Here is a 21,306-nt window from a genome sequence, read left to right as displayed (position 1 = left end):
TTTGAACGTTATAATTGCGTGGAAACTTCTAGTCCTTTACAATGTACATAAAGTTGTATAATTTAAAAGTTATAAAAAGAAATGTAATACATGACATGGCTTGTGTATCTATTGGCTAAATAATATACACAGTATCATATTTACTTTTCTAGCCACTCCATAAGTATGCCACACTTTATCAAAGCAAATGTCCTGTCAGTAAACACATCTCTGATATAAACAAACTATAACAATAAAACAATTTACCATAAAATCTTTATAGGAAATATAATGTTTTTCACATCCATTAGGATGACTATTATTTAAAAAAATTTTTGAAAGGATATAGAGAAATTGGAACCCTTGCACACTGCTGGTGGGAAAGTAAAATGGTGCAGCTTCCATGGCAAATAGTATGGATAGTCCTCAAAAAATTAAAAATAGGATTATCATATGATACAGCAATTCCACTTCTGTGTGTGTATGTGTGTGTGTGTGTGTGCATACAGAAGACGTGAAAGCAGGAACTGGAATAGGTATGTGTACGCTCATGCTCATAGCAAGCACCATTATTCACAACACCCAACAGGTGGAAGCAACCCACGTGCCCATCAGTGGATGAATAGAAAAACAAAATGTGGCATAGACATACAATGGATAATTATTCTGGCTTAAAAAGAAATTAAACTTTTGACACACGCTACAACATGGATGAAATCTGAAGACATTATGCAAGGGAAATAAGCAATCACAAAAAGGGTGTACGCCTTATGAGTCCACTTACATGAAGAACCTAGAGCAGTCCAACTCATAGAGACAGAAAGCAGCAGGTGGTTGTCGGGGTTGGGGTAAGGGTGTGGGGAGTAATTGTTTAATGGGTATGAAGTTTCAGTTTGGGGAGATGAAAGAGCTCTGGAGCTAGATGGTATTAATAGATGTGCAACAATAGGATGTACTTAATGAAATCTACACTTAAAAATTGTTTAAAAATTAATTGTATGTTATTAAAACTGAAAGAAAAAAGTCGTTAAATTGGTTAAATTTTATATTGTATGTTTTTACCATAATAAAAAGTATATTTTTTTAAAAAAAGAATTCAATATTCCTTTCTCGCTTAACAAAAATTCTTTAGATGTAATAGAAATATTTCTTTTTACTTGCTGACTGAAATAAATAATAAATCTGCAACATTAAAATTCTAAATTGGGTGTTAATCTTAAAGACAAATGTTGGCTTCTAAAACTATCATTATACAAGACATTAACCAATTAAGAATAGATTCTTCGCATACTGAATTAACTACAACCATATATTCATAATCATTATTTCAACTAACAAATAAAAGATTGTTTAGAACAATAAATATTTTTTGTTTTCACAAGTTAATGTGAAGATCACTAACAGTAAGTGGGTAATGTGGTAAAGACAAAATCTACATGAGGATCAGGATCACAAAAAGATGGCGAAAGTTACGACAGGCCCACAGACTATCACACCCTGGAAGGGGATGATGGGAAGAGTGGTTGCAAACATTATGATTTTAAAGAAATACTAGTTTACTGGACTACTTACCAACAGGTTTCTCACAGACAAGGCCATCTGCCATAGATGTACAAGGATTAGCTTTCAAGCCTGCCACTGCAGCCCTTTCTAGATAAGCACAGAACCCAGAATCATTTGGTTCACCAGGAAGCCACTGGAGTGTTGTGTTTGTAAATGGAGACATGTCTTCCCATCCCCAGTAGGATATATTGATCTTGCGCAAGCCTACCCAAGGTGATACTTTCTGTAAACGATAGCAAAGGGGGCATTAAAAAAAATTTAGATGTAAAAATACTGCATCATATTCCTTAGCAAATAGTTTGTTATCATGAAAAATTACATTGGAAAATATATAGAACTGGCTTTCTAATGACTTCCTCTACCTAGGATAATGAACAATGACAGCACATTTTGGAGAACAATGCAGAATACAACACTATGTTTAAATATACTCTGTGTTTAGCTAAATGATTGGGGTTACTTATTTAGCCCTTGTGAACCTCAGTTTCCTCTTCTAGTAAATGGGGATATAAATATCTATCTTATGAAGCAAGATCATTAAAGAATTTAACATATCCTGTTGCTGTTACTGCTACTGCTAGTGATGCTACTACCACCATCACCATTATCACTACCATCATCACCACCACCACCATCATCACCACCACCACCACCATCACCATCACCACCAACACCACCACCATCATCATACCCACTACCATCATCCTCACCACCACCACCACCACCATCACCACCACCATTACCACCACCACCATCACCACCACCACGACCATCAACACTACCACCACCACCATCACCATCACCACTACTACCACCACCATTATCACCATCATCACCAACATCATCACCACCACCACCACCACCACCACTAATCCACCACCATCACCACCACCAATCTAATCAGTTATGGAGATAAGAATCTAAAGATAAATTGTCATTATATGCACTGTGAGAAAATAGAAAACAAAATCAACAGTATATAGAGGGTGAGTGAAAACTTTACAATAGGTTTACAAGAAGAATAACTACCTCTCTCCTAGTTCAGACCTCTATTAGTACATTAGGACTTTCAAGCAATTTTAGATAAATTAATGGCATCTACCTTCTTTATTAAAGAGATTAAGAAAGCTAATAAAATCTTTGACTCTTATGCCTAAAATTTAATTGACAGAAGTTGGCAAATGCCACAAAACTAAATTTTCTTAGTGCTCTCACTAATATATAAAAAGTAGCTTGAAAACAAAATATATTCTGTATTCATATATCTTATTTTAATCATTATTCAATTTTAAAATGTTATTCTTATGATAATCAAAAAATAATGATATATTCTTGGTCCAAGCTATTCACTCTCTTTACAAAACTCTATTAGATTAGAAACACCTCCATCTTTTTTCCTTGTTTCTGCGTCAAAGTTATGCTTTTTCTGAGATATTATTTTTTTAAATTTTTTCTAGCTTCCTTGAGGAATAACTAACAAAAATTGTACATATTTAAGTTGTACAGTGATGTTTTGTTATAAGGACACATTGTGAAATGATAACCACAATCAATGTAATTAACATACCCAGCACTTCATATGCTTTTTTGTGTAGTGAAAACATTTAAGATCTACTCTCTAAACAAATTTCAAGTATACAATACAGTATTATTAACTATAATAACTATGCTGTACATTAGATCTCCAAAACTTATTTATCCTGCATATCTGAAACTTCGTACCCTTTGACCTACATCTCCACATTTCCCCCATCCCCCAGCCCCTGACAACCACCATTTTACTCTGTCTGCTTTTATGAATTTGACTTCTTATAGACTCCACATATAGGTGAGATCATATAGCATTTGTCTTTCTGTGTCTGGCTTATTTCAAGCAGCATGATGTCATCCAGGTTCATCATATTGTTACAAATGGCAGGATTTCCTGCTCTTTTAAGGCTGAATAACATCCCATTGTATTTCTCACATTTTCTTTATCCATTCATCCATCGATGGACACTTAGATTGTTACCAGAACTTGGCTATTGTGAATAATACTGCAATGACCGTGGGAGTAGTCATCTCTTCCAGATACTGATTTAATTTCCTTTGGATATATACCAAGACCTGGGATTACTGGTAATTCTATTTTTAATTTTTTGAGAGATCTCATAATGTTTTCCAAATTGACTGTACCAATTTACATGCCAATTTATATTCCCACCAACAGTGCACAAGGGTTCCCTTTTCGCCACATTTTTGCCAAAACTTACCTCTTGTCTTTTTGATAAAAGCCATTCTAACAGGTGTGAGGTAATATCTCAATCGGTTTTGATTTGTGTTTCCCTGATGATTAGTGATGAGCTTTTTATCACATACGTATTGGTCACTTGTATGTCCTCTTTGGAGAAATGTCTATTCATGTCTTTTGCTCTTTTCTTAACTGGTTTATTTTCTTTTCTATTGAGTTCCTTATATATTCCCAACACTAGCTCCTTATCAGGTGTATGGTTTACAAACACTTTCTCACATTTCACTGATCGTCTCTTCACTCTCTTGATTGTTTCCTTGGCTGTTAATGATGCAGTCCCATTTGTCTCTTTTTGCTCTTTTTGCCTGTGTTTTGGGGTCATATTAAAAAAGTCACTGTCCTGTCCAATGTCAAGGTTTCCCTCCCATGCTTTCCTGTAGTTTTACAGTTTCAGGTCTTACATTTAAGTCTTTAATTCATTTTGGTTTGATTTTTATATATCTGTGAGATAAGGATCCACTTTTACTCTTTTGCATGAGGGTATCTAGCATCATTTATTGGAAAGACTGCCCTTTCCCCGTTGTGTGTTTTGGGCACCTTTGTTGAACATCAGTTGATCATAAGTGCATGGATTTATTTCTGGGCTCTTGTAATGTGTTTTGGTAAATAAATTTTTATGTTTAATCTATCTGAGGTTCTTTGGAATTTATGCATCTGAAAGTTCATGTCCCTCTCCATATTTGGGGAGCTTCCTGTCATTATTTCATTAAATAGCTTTCTGCCTCTTTTCTGTGCCTCCTGGGACTCCTGTAATGCACATATTTGTCACCTATGGTCTATCAATAATCTCATAAGCTTTTATTCACTATTTTTCATTCTTTTTTTCCTCTGAGTAATTTCAAATTACTTGTGTTTTAGCTCATTGATTATTTCCTCTGCATGATAGAGTCTGTTGTTGAAGCTGTTTATGGAATTATATAGTTGGCTCATTGTGTTCTTCAGCTTCATAATTTCTGTTTGGTTCTTTTTTATGGTTTCTGTCTATGTTGAACATCACATTTTGTTCATGTATTGTTGTCCTAATACCATTTAGTTGCCTATCTGTGTTCTGTTGTAGCTCACTGAGTTTCATTTAGACGATTATCTTGAATTCTTTGACAGGCAGTTTGCAGGTCTCCATTTCTTTAAGGTTAGTTACTGTGCTTTATTTTATTTTTTTTTTTGGTAGCGTCATGTTTCCCTGATTTTTTATGATCCCAGGGCCCTTGTGCTGGTATCTGCGCATTTGAAGAAATCACCTCTTCCATTCTTTACAGACTAGTTTCTAGGGAAAACACTTCACTGTCAGCCCACCCAGAGATTCTGATGGGCTATGTGGTGGGGTCCATGGGTAGGCTTACTGCTGGAGTCCTTGGGTGGGCTGGCCTGGTGCCTACGTCAGGGAGTGATCAGGCCCTTCACCTGGGACCTGCCTGGTTCTTGGGTCCAGGGCGGCAAGCCTGGATCCTGAATCTGTGGGTACAGGCCTTGTCCTGGGTCTACAGTAGCCAGCCTGGCACAAGGTTCCATTAGGGTAGGCCTGAGAACTGGGTCCACAGAGGTGGGTCTTGAGCCTGAATCCTTGGGGACCAGCCTGGTGCTGGGGAAAGCCTGGGAACTAAGCCCACAGGTGTGGCCCTGGGCCTGAGTCTGCAGGTGCTAGCCAAGTTCCAGGGTCCACTGGCACAGGCCTGGTACCTAGATTCATGAGAGCGGGCCTCGCCCTGAGTCCTGGGGGAAGGCTCAGTACCTGGGATTATAGAGGCAGGCCAAAAGTTGGGTCCATAGAGGAGGGCCCGAAGCCTGAGTCCACTGGGGTGGACCTGGTCTTGGGTCCACAGGGACTAGCCTCACGCTGGGGTCTATAGGGAGGGCCTGGAGCCTAGGACTACAGGGGTCATCCTGAGGCTAGGTCCACAGATGCCAAACTTGAACCTGAGTCAATGGGGTCCATTCTGGAGCTGGGGCATGCCTGCTGCCTGGGTCCATGGGGACCAGCCAAGCACCAGGGTTCCCTAGAGCAGGCGGGAAGCTGGGTTCCACGACAAAGTCAGGTGCTCGCTTCACTCGCCTTCCCCTTTTATGAGGGCGCGTCTCACATGCTCCACTGCCCTGCACAGCCTTGGGGAAAGGGCGACGCAGGTAATACCAAAGTGTCCTTTCTACCCTAGTCTATGAGTCTTTTCTTATTCCTATGTTCCTTCCAGGTGCTACTGTGAATAATGTAATCTTTCACCTGGATTCCTTACTCTTGTAAAGTTATTTTTGTACATAGACAGCTGTTCAAATCAATGTTTCTGTGAAGGGACAGGCATTGAACACTCCCATTCTGTCATCTTCCTAACATCATCCCGAAACACTTCTACCTTAATATACATGTTAATACATTTATTATCTAAGTTACTAAGCTAATAAGATTATATTACAATGTTAAGTGGTTTCAAAACTCCACATCATCCTTTTGTTAACATTATGGGTTGTCAGGGTAGAGAAGAATATGTCTCTCCATCTGAGTCTTTAACAATATAGACATAGGAGATATAGATCCAGTGTTTATGCTAAATATGTTATACAAATAGTCCTAGGGAGCTTATGAAGATGGTCATAGACCTTAGGAATTTGTAATTTGTATATATACACCTTAAAATAAATTTAGCAAATTTCACAGTTAACAGTCAACAAATATTTCTTAAATAAAATTAAAATATCAGATGGAGAGACATATTTTTCTCTACCCTGACAGTCCATTATGGCGGTAGATTTCATATAACCTAGCAGAGTACTGTACACATAGTAGGTAGTCAATACATTTTGGTAAACAAAGTTCATTAGAACAGAGTAGCTATTTTCTACCATCCAATTCCTGAGATAAAGATAGTCCTTAATAAATAATGTTTCTAATTATAAAAATACACATGCTGCTATGCCTTGTGATCATCATATATTTCATACATTATTCATATAACAAAAAAGCTATAACATCTTTACAGTTCTTGATAATAACAGCAGGAGTCAATCCAACATAGATATTTCAGATTAATGATTGTGCTTCACATTACAGCAACTCTGCCTGTATTTCTGAACTATCTATAGTAAAGACAAGACATTTAAAATGAAATATTACTCTCTAACTAACTCATCATGATAAGAATCTTCAAGGAAGAGGAAAAGAACAGAAAAATGAAACAGTTGATAAAACACTTAAAGTAACTATTACCCAGTAAATGAACTGGACAGACAGTTGAAAATGAAAGATAAATTACTATATTATGAAAATTTACAACAGTACACCATAAATCATCGCAACATTTCATTAGCCATTTCTGATAAGTAAATGATCATCTGACCCAAGACATCTCTTTGAAGTACATGAATTTGTTGATCTTTATTAGCCAAGGAAAGGCTATCTTAAGTTTACACAACTGGAATGACTCAGGATATAATTCATTTTATATAAAGATATGCTTAATGGAATGTCACCTTGCCCAACTTTCCACTTTGAAAATTTGCTAAAGCTCAGCTTTCTAAAGAAACAAAATATTCTTCGTTTGCAGGACATGCTAGTTCACAAATTATCAAATCTAAGTACATCACAGATCCAAAATAATTGTTAGTTCAATCTTTAAGATTTATAATAATAAACAAGAAAAAAACAAGCAAGTAATACAAGTAATCCTGAAATATGCAGCTTCTAAAATAGCATATAGTATAAGAAATAAAAATAATATTTTATAAACAAGGAAAGAAATAGATCCCTAATGCCAAATATCATTTTATATATATAACTCAAAGAATGTAGATTTACCAATAGTAAGATCTTTGTAAGTGATACAATTTAGTAGAACTAATTTTCAAATGTTCATTGGAAATTGTCATGAAATTTTGTAATTAAGGCAATAAATCTCCTGGGATCACAAGAATATAAACAGATCTTACGTTGTATGCTCCATGTGACTAAAAATAAAACTTTACTAATATACCTTGTCACATATTTTAAACTACTAAAAGAATCAACAAGTCTCTCCTACATGACACCACATACATCTTATCCTTCAGCCATAAGGCTGGTAGCTCTCAAACTAACTAGATTTAGTAAATGATTTCAAAGTGAAATAAGTCAGACAAGGAAAGATAAATGTTATCTCACTTATATGTGGAATCTTAAAAAAAGAAAAAAAAAACAAGTTCATAAATCCAGAGAACTAACAGGCTGGTGGTTGCCCATGGCAGGGGATGGAGGGTGGGCAAAATGAGTGTGGAAGATCAAAATGTACAAACATCCCGTTATAAAATAAATAAGTTAAGTCATGGGGATGTAATGTATAGCATGGTGATGATAGTTAATAATTCTGTATTGTATTTTTGAAAGTTGCTAAGAAAGATCTTAAAACTCATCATCACAATAAAACAACTTTTTTTGTAACTATGTATAGTGACAAATGTTAACTACTTACTGTGGTGATCATTTCACAATATATATAAAAATTTGAAATCATTATGCTGTACACCTGAAACTAATATGTCAATTAGACCTCAATTAAAAAAAATGTCCTCAAGGCATTTCAAGTTAAGTATATGGACTAAATAAGGTATTTCCAAACTAGATTTAGTAAATTATTTCTAAATCCCCTCTTTAATGTATTCTTAAGAGTTGACTATATTTAATATCCCAACAATAGAAAAGGAATAAATTCCTTTTGGAAATTTCTTACAAAATGATATCATGATACCATTTTCAATTAAATATTCCATTCTTTATGGAAATATTTTCCATAAAACAACTCCCTAGAAAACTGAAACTGTTTCCAAGTGCTGTATTATATGTTTCAATATATTCCAAATATTTTAAAAATTGGTTTTAGTCCTACTGTTACTATATTATTTCCTGCAAATCTATTCTTAGAAAAATAGCATAATTAAAAAACTTAACTCACAATACGTACACACACACACACACACACACACACACACACACACTCTCAAAGAAATATACATCTATACAAATATAGCCAATGTGTTAGTCCAGTATTTTCATTATGAGGGATTTTTCAAGTTACAAAGTATGTACACTTCAAAACAAATTGTTAAATTAATGCCATGTTTTTTAAGTGTTTTTAGTTTCATTCATATGAGATGAGTTCTTGGTAAGATAATGCAGCGGTTTACAGTACAAAATATGAGATGAGTAATTTAGAAAACCTTATTACTGAATACCTATACAGAACGTGTCCTCTGCCAGTTCGCTTTCTAAATCAGTTCTACTTTTACTTCCAAGATTTAGCAAAAACAATGCATTAAAAAACAAAAAGAATGAATCATTGCCAATAATTATAGGATTATCAGCATATTTCCATAATATAAATATGTATAGTTGTTACCTGTTGTGTATACTTCTGTATTTCATCCAGAACAAATTCTACTTCTTTTGAGGTTGTTAATGAAGCAAGATTTCCACTAAGATTGTAGCAATAAAGCTTTGCATTGTCATAGCTTTCTCTACTGGAATTGATTCTAAGACAAGCATCCCCAATATGATTCCATCCTTCTCCACAAAGATGAGCTAGTCAAAAAAATTATATTTTATTCTTAGATTACCAAAAAGCACATGTATTTTTCATTTATTTCAGAATTCTAAATATAACTTCTGTGTTTATTTAAATAATTTTAACAATAAAATATTTAAATATATCAATATAATATACTAAAAATTTATCTATTAGTTCCGTAGGGAATGGGAACATAAGGACTTAATTTTTTCTTTAATTCTTATATATAAGATAAGCTTTGGCTCTATAAATCTGTAAATCTAGTGTATTGGCACATGCTACCTCAACAATTAAAATCAGTACTATATTTACATCCCAAGGTTCAATTTACATAATACAAGATCACCCTGATAGAAAAGTAACCAGCATATAATGAAAGCAATTTTAAAGTTATTACTACAAGTGTAGCTACTTGTCCTCCAAATCTAATTTCCATAGTCCAGGTGTATTATTCTGATATATGATGGGTTCTTTGATTCTTTAATTATAACTGTGGGGAGAGAATTCTCATTTCATTCATGTTTAGATAAGAAGCTATAATCTTTGCTTTCTAATGTTTATTTTTACACAGCTATTCAGGTTTTTCTAAAGTGTAAACACACTATGCAGTAATAGTGATTTATTCTTAGAGTTCAAATCGAACTTAAAACAGCACCTATTTCAAAAACACAGATCTATAAATACATTATAAAGTTATGCTCTGGTGTGCACTAATTATTAATGCAGTGTTCCATTAACACTGATCCATAAAGCTGGCTACATTTTAGTTTCCATATCATACTAAACTTATCTGGGCCTCCTGCCTTTTTGGCCTTAGATGCATTGGTGTCGCCTTTATGGAATTGTTCTAAAGCAGTCATTCTCAAACATTTCGCTCCAAGACTCCTTTAACTCTTAAAAATTATTGAGGACCCCACAGATCTTTTCTTCATGCATTTTTATATCTATTGGTTTTGACCACATAAAAATTAAAACTGAGCATTTAAAGATGTATTTATTTATTCTTTTAAAATTATAATTGAAAAATTCATTACAAAAACACTCTTTCAGCTTCTAGGATGTCTTGCCCCTTTATGTTATATTCAGGCCCAAAGGACACGCATCATCAAATTCTTTCCCTGAGAGACAGCAGTTACCAGTTCAAATTAGGTCTCTTGCATCAAAACGTTAGGATAGACTGATGAGTGAATGGATAGACAGAAAGATCACAGGTAAAGCAGAGCATAATGTTCACAGTAGAATCTACGGGGTGGGTTATTGGGTGTCCTCTCTAATAGTCTTTCTGTTTTTCTGTATGTTTGAAATTTTTCATAATAAAATGTTGGGGGGAAACATTACAACTGAAAATAAATAGGGTATTTTTTTTCAATTATAATCTCCAAAACAAAAAGCAAAATGGTGAAAAGTGTGGCCTTGCTTTACACTTTTGCAAATCTCTTTAATGTTAGTTTAATATAAGACAACTGTATTCTCATATCTGCTTCTACATACAATCTATTAAAATCATACATCACGCAGCCTTTGGAAAACTCCACAGTGAACCCACAACAAAAGGAAAATTAAAAAAGCAAATAATATTAGTGTTATTAGTTTTGCCCTCAAGGACCCACATGAACAGGAGACTCCTTTCCTTTAATAAGGATTAAATTGGATACCATGGATAACACACCATGCCTGGAATATAGTAATCCCTCAATCAACTGTAATTGTCATTTAATAAGATTGTTTGAAACACCTTTGTTTTCATTTTCAGGCTACACATATAGCAATCTTCCTCGTCTTCTAGAATCTGAAGAGTCAAATCACTTTAAGGAAACAGTACAAAATTTTTATTAAATTTCGGCTTTTTCTTACATTACTGGATCAAGGAAGGATTTAGATTTTTAAATTTTGGCCATTCTCTTTTTCTTTATTTATGAGAACAAAAATACTCAGTTGAGAATAAGAAATTATTTCAATGTTATAGAATATATAACAACTGTGGCTAGGCTAAAAATAAACTCCTTTTCTGTTTTAGGTACCTACTCAAGCATTATGAGTGCAATGATACAATTGGGATTTGCCCTTAAAATAATCCACCTTAAGAGCATGGGTGGGGAGTAGATGAAACAAAGCTGCCAAAATACTGATGCTTATTGAAGTGGGGTGACGGGTACATGGGGGGGATCCACTGTAGGATTCTATCTTAGTGTATGTTCGAAAATGTCCATAATAAAAGGCAAAACACACACACACACACACAAAAAAAATACTCAGTTGACAAATCATACAAATGAAACCAAATGCATGGGCCCTTGAGAACAAACTAAATTAAACCACTGAACCAAATATTTTGATGTTTTAGGCTTTTGTAGTATTGTGCATCAACTCAGCTTTAGAGATAAAAGGGTAGCAGCTAATTTTTTTAATGAGTTTAGTGAATAAATTCACAAATTTCCATGGAAAAGTGTAACTGCTACAGACAGGGCCCTCCATTTAGAGAATTCACTTCCTCCAGAGAAGCTACATGGAAACCAAACTATAAATATACCTAGTTGATGCCTTAATAAATACAAACACAGAACAAGGGAAGTTAGTGCATAAGATATTATATTGTATTGTACTGTATTGTATTTATTATCTCCACAATAATAGCCTGGTCAAGTGGGACCCTTTTACCAAACCACATTTTTTTTTCCTTGACAATGAGCAGGTAGGTGCTACTAAATATAACTTTACTATTATTTTTCAAAACTTCCACTACTTACTAAATCCCCTTCTTATTGAAGAAGTCTTCCTTTGTATGCTCCTTCAGTCAAATCGTACTTTGATCCAGAATTTACTGTCTTTTTTAAGAGACTTTGTATTTTCACTGCTTTATGTGTGGACTTTAGAGTTTAACAACTTAGAAATCAATAATACTTTCAAGTTATTTGTCACCTCATTATTAATGCTCTTAGCCTACTGCATTAATATACTTTTAATTTACTCAAAGTGAACACACATGCATACATCACTATTTAAAAGCTTTAAAGGTCAATATATAAACAAAATTCAAAATTTGAATGTTTTAAACCTTAATGGTACTTTTATTAAAGTCAATCTAATTTTATTTAATTAAATTAAACTTATAAGAAAAACATAAAGGCTGTGGTGAAATTTTCCAATACTTTTTAGAAATACATAGGCTAAGAAATTTTTCTCTGACAAAAAAAAAAGTGTGGATAAAAAAAGGCAAAAAAACTGAAGACAGGCAGAACACCCAGTTAAAAGCTACAGCTCCCATTCAAAGCCATGCAACTCTGAAGAAGTCATTTAACCAGCGTGTGTCTCAGTTTATCTGTATAACAAGGAGATAGAACTGGTTAAATATGTATTACTTTTCAATTTTCTGATTTTCTCTTTTATATTTAAAAAGAAGTGTAGTTACTGTCTACTAAGAACAGTGTGAACTGTAAAACATAAATTGAAATTGCTTTTTAAAACAAGCTTTGCTCTCATTTGCACAACTTAGATCATCAAACTATATATTTATTACAAAGGTTACAATTTATGATAAAATAGCAGTCAGTAAAACATAGTTCCTGGAATTTAAAAAATAAAGGACATTTAAAAAACTAATCAAATATGTCAAAACGTTATCATTTGTTAAATCTAGCTATCAGTCTGAATGCTAATTATTTACTAAGTTAAGATATACTTTTGTAAAATTGAAAAGGATTCTGATCAAGTCAATAGTATAATACAAGAAACCTTGGACATCTTAAAAGAATTGGAAGCAAACACCAAGTTCTCTTGTAGAAACAATGCTATTATAACTTCAACATTATTGTTTATTTGCTATTGATTTAATTTTATAAAATGAAATGTTCTTACTAAACGCTTGCTCTTATAATTGTATGCATCTGTGGACTATAAAACTAATTTACCAAATTGAAATTGTTACCTGGTAAAGCCTGGCATTCTTGTTGTCTCTGATCCCACTGGCAATTCAAGTTTAGTGAACAGCTTTTACAGCTGGTAAGTTTGTTACAAATCTGCTCATTTCTCACATGACATTTGGTGTAGTTCTTCACAGACTAGAAAGTTAAAAGATAAAACATGTTATTTTTCACCTTTGTACAGCAATGATTCTTAAACTTCAGCATATATATAAATCACTGGTGAATTTTAAAATACAGATTTCTAACCCCAAATTCAGTTGTACTGAATCGGAATCTCTCTCCATTTCGTTAAACTACAGTTCTTGGAATTAGAATGTGTTCTTATCAGAAAAAAATGAGTTAATTACATGATTTGAAACAGAAACCATCGAATGAAAACCTTTTCTACTGAATTTTGTAACAGGCTTCCAATTCAATAAAAAAAGCTAATGCACCAAGTCATTTCTCTTGATTATCAATGAAATAATTCTAGTGATAATAAAACTATCATGCAAGTTTTCTGGGAATGAAGTAGAAATAATAAGTAATAAAAATTAAAGAGGTGCTTTATCAAAATCTAATACAATCTAAAATGATAAATTATTTTCTCAATAACTCAGACTAATTTTACTTCCATAGACACTAAATAATGGTTTGGGTTAACTGATATTTCTTCTGTATGTACTTGTTCCATTACCTTTATCCAGGCTGTAAACAGCCTGCCAAAGTTACAGTCTGATCAATCCAACAACCTGATATAATCACAGTTCAAAACTAATTCCAGCACTCAAGAGGTTAAAGGTCAAAAAGGAAAAAAAATAGGCAATATAGGGACTCTGGTAGTAGTTCACTACAAGGTTCAGATATTTCACATATTTCACATAATATTATCAATATCTACAATGAAATATACCTTGTGAATATCAGACACTAACATTTTTGGTTCAATTCTTCCTGTGACTCTTCTTTGAAAAAAATCCATAAGGAATTAATGCTGCACATTGGGCCTCACCTCAACCTTTTTATCCTCTATACGTATTATAAAAATGCTTACCTCAGGCTTTCTCATAAAGCGAGCTGAATATTTCTTTTCACTCAATAAAGTTAACAGCTAAAATTTAGTGATAACTATCCCACACATAAAAATAGTTGAAGCAATTTTTATCTTCTTATACTTTAAATGTAACTCACCAAATATTTATTTATAAACTACTATACCTTGCTACATAAAATACATCGCCTTCATCTCTATCCCATAAATGTTCATTTCTTTAAAGCAAATTACAATACGAGGTAACAGATAAAAAGTACATAGATACTGTTTATCTTTATTAAACCTAGAAAATCACAAAATATACACTTTTTAAAATCTCAAATTGCTTTGTGACTTATTCAACATCACATTTTCATTAGAAACATATTAACTTTCTTATTGTTATTTTTTCTGATTCATAGCTTCCTTTCATACAACACATAAATGTTAATATTATTCTATATGATCATTAGAGTACAGTTCCAAACATTTGCCAGCTAACTGAAGAGAAATAAATGTACTTGAATCATCTGAAAAAGAGAATAACCTATAAAAACAAGAGAATGGCTAAACAACATCTTAGAGTGAGAGAAAGAATAACAGTTTAACGGCAGCCCTTAGAATAACAATGGTATCATTAAAGTCATCATCCAAATAGCTATACGGCTATTCATTAAGAACAGTATAGTTATCTATTCATACTGATGAAACTATATTTCAGTTACACACAGGGCCAATTTAATTAATTATGGAAGAAAGCTGGCTGTTATTCTGAAACATGGCTGGCATTTTTTGGCCTAATGAACCAGATGTACAGTAGTAAACAGACTATGAAGACTAACCACTACTCTACTGATCTTCACTCTAACATATTTAGATGTAAATTTAAAATGAAAATCTGTGAGAAGCAGGTTATTTGAGCTATCAGAGCACAAAATATGCAACTTACAGTAAATATGACTAAATAATGAAATAGGATATCAGTGGACATCATTTACACTAAACTCTCATAGACCTTTCTGTACCCATTAGCATTTGGCTTAGCTTAATTACCAGACACTGTGATAAAGCTGTCTAAAAGACACATTACATCAAAGTCTAAATTACAAGTGAGTACCATCTGCTCACTTATACTATCTCACCCACTGCTTTCCTTTTTAACACATCATTATCAAAAATGAAATATAAAGCAAAATAAAAACCATTTTATGAGTACTTGATAGCAATTTATATAACAATTTTTTAGATATGTGTATTTTCACTTAGTGTAAATGTCTAAACACAAATTAACTCAGGGTTATCCGATAAAGCTTTAAATAAAATCTGCTTTCAATTTTTGTCTAATAACATTCTCCATTTTAGTCCCTTATTCCCATGCTTCATTTTACTTCCCTCACTCCTATTTCCACATTACTCACTTCAACTCTCATTAGATGAATATTAATGCAAGTATAAAAAAGCAATTCAAATTTTCAAAGAAGAGTCATATCATATGAACATTAAAACAAATAAAATTGAAGTATATATTATTACTAAAGCAACTTACATAACTGGAAAGTATATACCAACATAATATGAAAGTAAAATGGTTCAATCTGATGAGTCAATAACTGAATTTTTTTTTCCATTTCAAGTTTTGAATATTATTTTAAAATGGAATCATAAAACTTAGTATTTTGAAATATGATTGGTTACTAGAGAAAAGTTTTAGATGACACAATGAAAGTTTTTTACTTAGTTTTCAAACTCCCTTTTCTTTACCTTTTACCTCTCTGCCTACCATCTTGAAAAACAATAGGTACTTCTGATTTAAAAAAATTCAGAAAAATTAATGTATGCTATATTTAGTAGTTGAAAATCTGTATGTACATTAGTTACTTAAGCTATAGCCCCAAAAATGAAAATTGAATCAGATTAAATACATTTTTAATACTTTTAAATTTTTCTTTCAATGCATTGACATCTTCTAAAAAAAAAACGGGATTTTTTTTTTACTACCCACTTAAAAGGTTAATTTTTACTGCTCTTAATCCATTTTCATCTACAATAAATATTAATTTTACAATTTTCCCCATAGTCTACCTACAGTAGGGTTTCTCAACCTCACCAGTATTGACATTTTGAGGCAGATAATTGTTTCTTGTGAGAGGGCTGTTCACACACTGCAGGATGTTTAGCAGTATCCCCGGCCTCTACCTGCTAGATTCCAGTAGCAGCCTCATAGGCATCACAACCAAAAATGTCTGCACACAATGCCAAATGTCCCTTGAGGTACACTATGCCTCTGGTTGAGAACCACTGATCTCAAGACAGATAAAAAGGAAAACTACCATTGCCGATACCTCAGGTTAAAGTAACACACCAAGTACATAAACAAAACACTAGACCATACCACTATTAATGCATGTCTGACAAGAGTCCCCTGGAAATGATTTCAATACTTATGATTTCAATAAATATGATCCTATTTCCATCAGCACAGAAGACAGTGTTTATAGTTATATGCTTATTTAGAAATCAGTTTTATAAGACTTTTCCCAGTCTCAAAATGAAAAGGAGTAAAAGTTACTGGATTCAAAATGGATTCTACACTGACAAATTTGACTAACAATCTACAGGATGAATTAACAACATACCAAGAAATGAGTGATTCCCTACATATTTTCTAAATGTCTGGATGTGTTAAGTGCTATTTTTTACAGTGTTAATAAATGATGATGATTATAAAGCAACAATGTTAACTACATCACCATTTACCCATAAGTACTAACCATACTGCAGTTGCTATTTGCTGAAATGCATTTCTTGTCATCACACCATTGGCACCCATTTGTATTGGCAGTACAGCTGGCACAATCTGCATATCTGTAACATCTGTCATCAGCGGCAGCTGTAATACAAATACAGGATAGAAACACATCAGGATGAAAAAGAAAATGTCACACTTCTTGATTCACAGATTTTTAACATCTGCTTAAGAATCACTAAGGCATTTTTAAACTATAAATATGACCATTAATATCAAAATAAGTTCTTCAATATGAAGCCAACTTTGTCGTTTAGTTGTCTACAGAATTTAGATACCTCCTACCCTTATTTTAATTACTGACTAACAGGATGCTACAGCCATTTAAAACGTGTACTTGGAGGCAGGAAAAACTTCACAGGTAATTTAGTGAACAAAATATACTATACTTAGTACATTACTATACATCTAAAAGAAAACATTATAACAAATACTTATTGTTTATCATTCTTCATAAAGCTATTTAGAAACATTTGAGTTATTTCGATTAGCAAAACTTGAAAATATATTTGTTAATTGCAGCACTGACCATGTACAAATGCCCACCGATTTACAGAAAACTGAACAATTTTTATCCTGCTCGTTTGTTCATAAATAAATATTTACTAGTAATTTTTCATAACCTTGATTTACTCATTCAATATTTTCTAGGAAATATTAAACAGAACATTAGTCATCAAAATTATAGAAAAAATTTTAACTTCGTGGTCTGACTTGGCAATAATTCAGGAAGAAAAAAAACTACCAAAGCAGAATAAATCACTTCATTTTATTTCTTTGAATCACACATTATTTCCTAGAAAAGATTACTTAAAAGCATTTTTTACTTATATAGGAAAACAACCCATATGCATGACCATGTTACATACAAAATATTGACATGTACTGTTACATACTGATTTTAAAAATAGCTAATAAGGATATTAAATTATTAATTGCTGCCTAGTTCAAACACTAGAAACCTAATTAGAGGATTATGAATTTTTAATTTCTGAAAGCTACTAAGGTAATTCTCACAAGCAGAACACATTTCTACTTCTGGTCAAGAAGAGTTTTGTGCCAGATAGACGGAAAAGAAAACAAAACTTTTACCTGTTTTACGAGGGCACTTTGCTCTAAGAATATTATTCGTATTCCCAGATTCCCAAGATTCACAGTAATTTTTATTCCAAATACATTTGATTCCTGGACCAGCATTTTTACAAAGTTCTTCATCTCTGAAAGCCTTGCAATTCGGAGGCTTGTACACAAGGATATCATTAAGGAGAACACTAGAAAATCCTCCAAATATATACATGGACCTAGTAAGAAACAATACAAGAATCTTAAGAAACAATATTAAAAGAAGTCTCTGTCAAATGTATTAGTTTTAAAAATAAATTTAAATATAAATTTTACATTATTTTATCAAGGTAGGAAACTAATTTTTTTAGAACTAGATAATAGCTATACATGGATTATAAGATATACTTTAGAATTGCTATCTAAAATTATAATTTTTGAATACAGACATAGAATTAAAAATTAGATACAAAGTTCTCCTTATAGTATTTTATTATCCGCCTGTAAAATTTAAAAGAGTATAATGATCAGAAAGATTTTCAAAATTTCAATTTGAAAAGAAAAGCCCAGTCAATTACTGAATTTATTAATACTACCAGTGCCAAAAAAAAAATTGGCATGCCTCAAAACAGTGTACTTATTAATATAATAAATAGAAAAGATCAGAAAATATTTCAATAATACCCTTTACTATTTAAGTAAAAGAAAAATCAATCAAACACAATTTTTCAACAGAGAAGCTTAGGGGTTATATGTTTACACTCTGAATTTCATTTAGCACACTTCTGAAAGCCAATTGATATCATCTACACAGCTTCACTGTACTTAACTTCTATCTGCTTTTACTATCATATTGGAGATTTTTTACATAATCAGAATAAAATGAACTTGTAAACATGTTCACATTTTAAGCTAATGAGAGCATATTTTTACTGTCACCTGAGTCCACATTACCAAATTTTTGCTATAGAAATAGAAAAATCGTATTAACTTAAAGGTGGGAGGCAACGTAATGATCACACAGTCCAAACTCCCAATGGATTTAAGGATATTAAAGTACAGAGGGGTTCTAAGAGACTTGTCAAAAATCTTCCATTTAGTTATTGACAGAATTAAAATGAAATCTAATTCTTCTCACTTTCCTTGTTCACCTTGATATAAATATGGGGCTAGCCTTTCTACCACTTCAGTTTGATCTCTGGAAAAAGTAAGTAGGCAGGATGACTTTTTTAAAAGTAGCTGAGGTTTTATGTCAGCACCTTTCCTTTGACTACTCCTCTACCCCTTAGATATATTTAAACAAAATAAAATGAAGGCTATGATTAAGGAACCAAAAGGTATTCTACAGTAGAGTAGGGGTACATAAAATCCAATGCCATTAAGTACGAGCAATAGTTTTTAGCAGAATATGCAGATAGTAAAACTGATAAGTGTATTTCTTTTACCCATTAATGACAACTGCAGAGTGGCCAAATCTGTTGACATCTCTATGAAGATTTGGTTTTGGTAATATTTTCCATTCATCACAAGCTGGAACAAAGAAAACAGTAAAATGGAAAATGAAATAAAAGAATAAATTAAGACGAATACTATAAAATACCCATAGGCCAAATTAAACATGCAATGTTGAACAACTGGAAGCCTTTCATTAATTTTTCATGACCTACAGTTCAGTACTGCTATTCAACTAGCATCATTCCTTAAATAAAAACAACTTCTGCCTAAAATTCCCACAAATAAATTTAAGTGTATAAAAATAAAGGAAATGAAAGAAAATAAATTAAGTGTATTTTATACTGGAAAACAGTGTCAATGACATATATTAATTAAATAATATATGTTCACATAGGTTCACATAGCAAAATACATGAATGTCAGTATTAGGCAAAGCTATTAGAAAGTTAAATCACTAAATCAAACTTGACGTAGATGCATACAAAATTAAAGGGAATATATAATATTCAGTGAAGAAAGGTCTAAAAACAGAATCATCAAAATAAAATATAAGTGTGGAACAAGAAGAGACTGAATAGCCAAAGCCATCTTACAAACGATGACCAAAGCTGGAAGTACCACACTCCCTGATACCAAATTATACTACAAAGCTGTAGTGATCAAAACAGTGTGGACTGGCACAAAGACAGGCGCACAGATCAATGGGACAGAATGAAGAGCCCAGAAATAAACCCACACCTATATGGTCCATTAATGTATGACAAGGAAGGCAAGAATACACAATAAACGGTGTTAGGAAAACTGGAGAGCTATGTACACAAGAATGAAATTGGACTACTTTCTAACATCATATACAAAAAGTAACGCAAAATGGGTTAAACACTTAAACATACACAGACACACAGACACACACACACACACACACACACACACACACACACACACACACAAAGACAGACTGGAATATTACTAAGCCATAAAAAATAAAATCTTGTCATTTGTGACAACACCAATGGACCTAGAGGATATCATGCTAAATGAAATAAATCAAAGATAAATACCAAATGCTTTTACTTATATGTGAAATAAAAACATCAAAACAAATGAACAAACAAAACAAAACAGAAACAGACTCATAGACACAAAGAACAAACTGATGTTTGCCAGGCATGGGAGGATGAGTGAAATAAGTGAAGGGGATTAAGAGGTACAAACTCCCAGTTATATAATAAATAAGTCACAGGAATGTATTGTGCAGGTGTGACCTGTAATGAGTACAAATGGCATAACAAAACTGATGGGAAATTTTGTGCTTGGGCAAGACATGTTGACTGTCAAAATTCTTTTTTTTTTAACTTTCTCTTTTTTCCCCAGTTTTACTGAGATATAATTGACATATAGCATTGTATAAGTTTATAGTACAGAGCATAATGATTTTTTAATTTTATTACTTTCTATATTAGTTTCTGGTGTACAAAACAACATAATGATTAGACATTTACACCCCTCACAAGGTGATAACCTCCCTCCAAGTCTAGCACCCCTCTGATATTGTATATATTATAGCTGTTACAATACCATTGACTATGTTCTCTATGCTGTACATCCGTTGGGGAGAAAAAAAAAATATATATATATATATATACACATATATATATATACACACACACACACACACACACACACACACA

General features: G+C 32.8%; 1 protein-coding gene across 10 annotated transcripts in view; it reads right to left on the bottom strand.

The window, feature by feature from the left end:
* ATRNL1 (attractin like 1) overlaps positions 1 to 21,306 on the bottom strand; it is a 625,874-nt gene that overhangs the window by 499,343 nt on the left and 105,225 nt on the right. For 9 of the 10 annotated variants that reach the window (XM_019660096.1, XM_019660104.1, XM_019660098.1 and 6 more), the window contains exons 11-16: positions 19,606 to 19,690; positions 18,191 to 18,399; positions 17,064 to 17,182; positions 13,283 to 13,415; positions 9,190 to 9,371; positions 1,552 to 1,765 (exon numbers count right to left, since the gene is read on the bottom strand). In XM_019660096.1, the coding sequence (XP_019515641.1) occupies positions 1,552 to 1,765; positions 9,190 to 9,371; positions 13,283 to 13,415; positions 17,064 to 17,182; positions 18,191 to 18,399; positions 19,606 to 19,690 (942 nt within the window). Of the gene's footprint in view, positions 1 to 1,551; positions 1,766 to 9,189; positions 9,372 to 13,282; positions 13,416 to 17,063; positions 17,183 to 18,190; positions 18,400 to 19,605; positions 19,691 to 21,306 lie in introns of those variants that run through there. The other variant, XM_019660105.1, reaches the window with a different exon arrangement.

Source organism: Hipposideros armiger, unplaced genomic scaffold, assembly GCF_001890085.2.
Source record: "Hipposideros armiger isolate ML-2016 unplaced genomic scaffold, ASM189008v1 scaffold_311, whole genome shotgun sequence".
NCBI lineage: Eukaryota > Metazoa > Chordata > Mammalia > Chiroptera > Hipposideridae > Hipposideros > Hipposideros armiger.
Note: the sequence above shows the minus strand (reverse complement) of the source record. Positions and strands in the feature narration are given on the sequence as shown.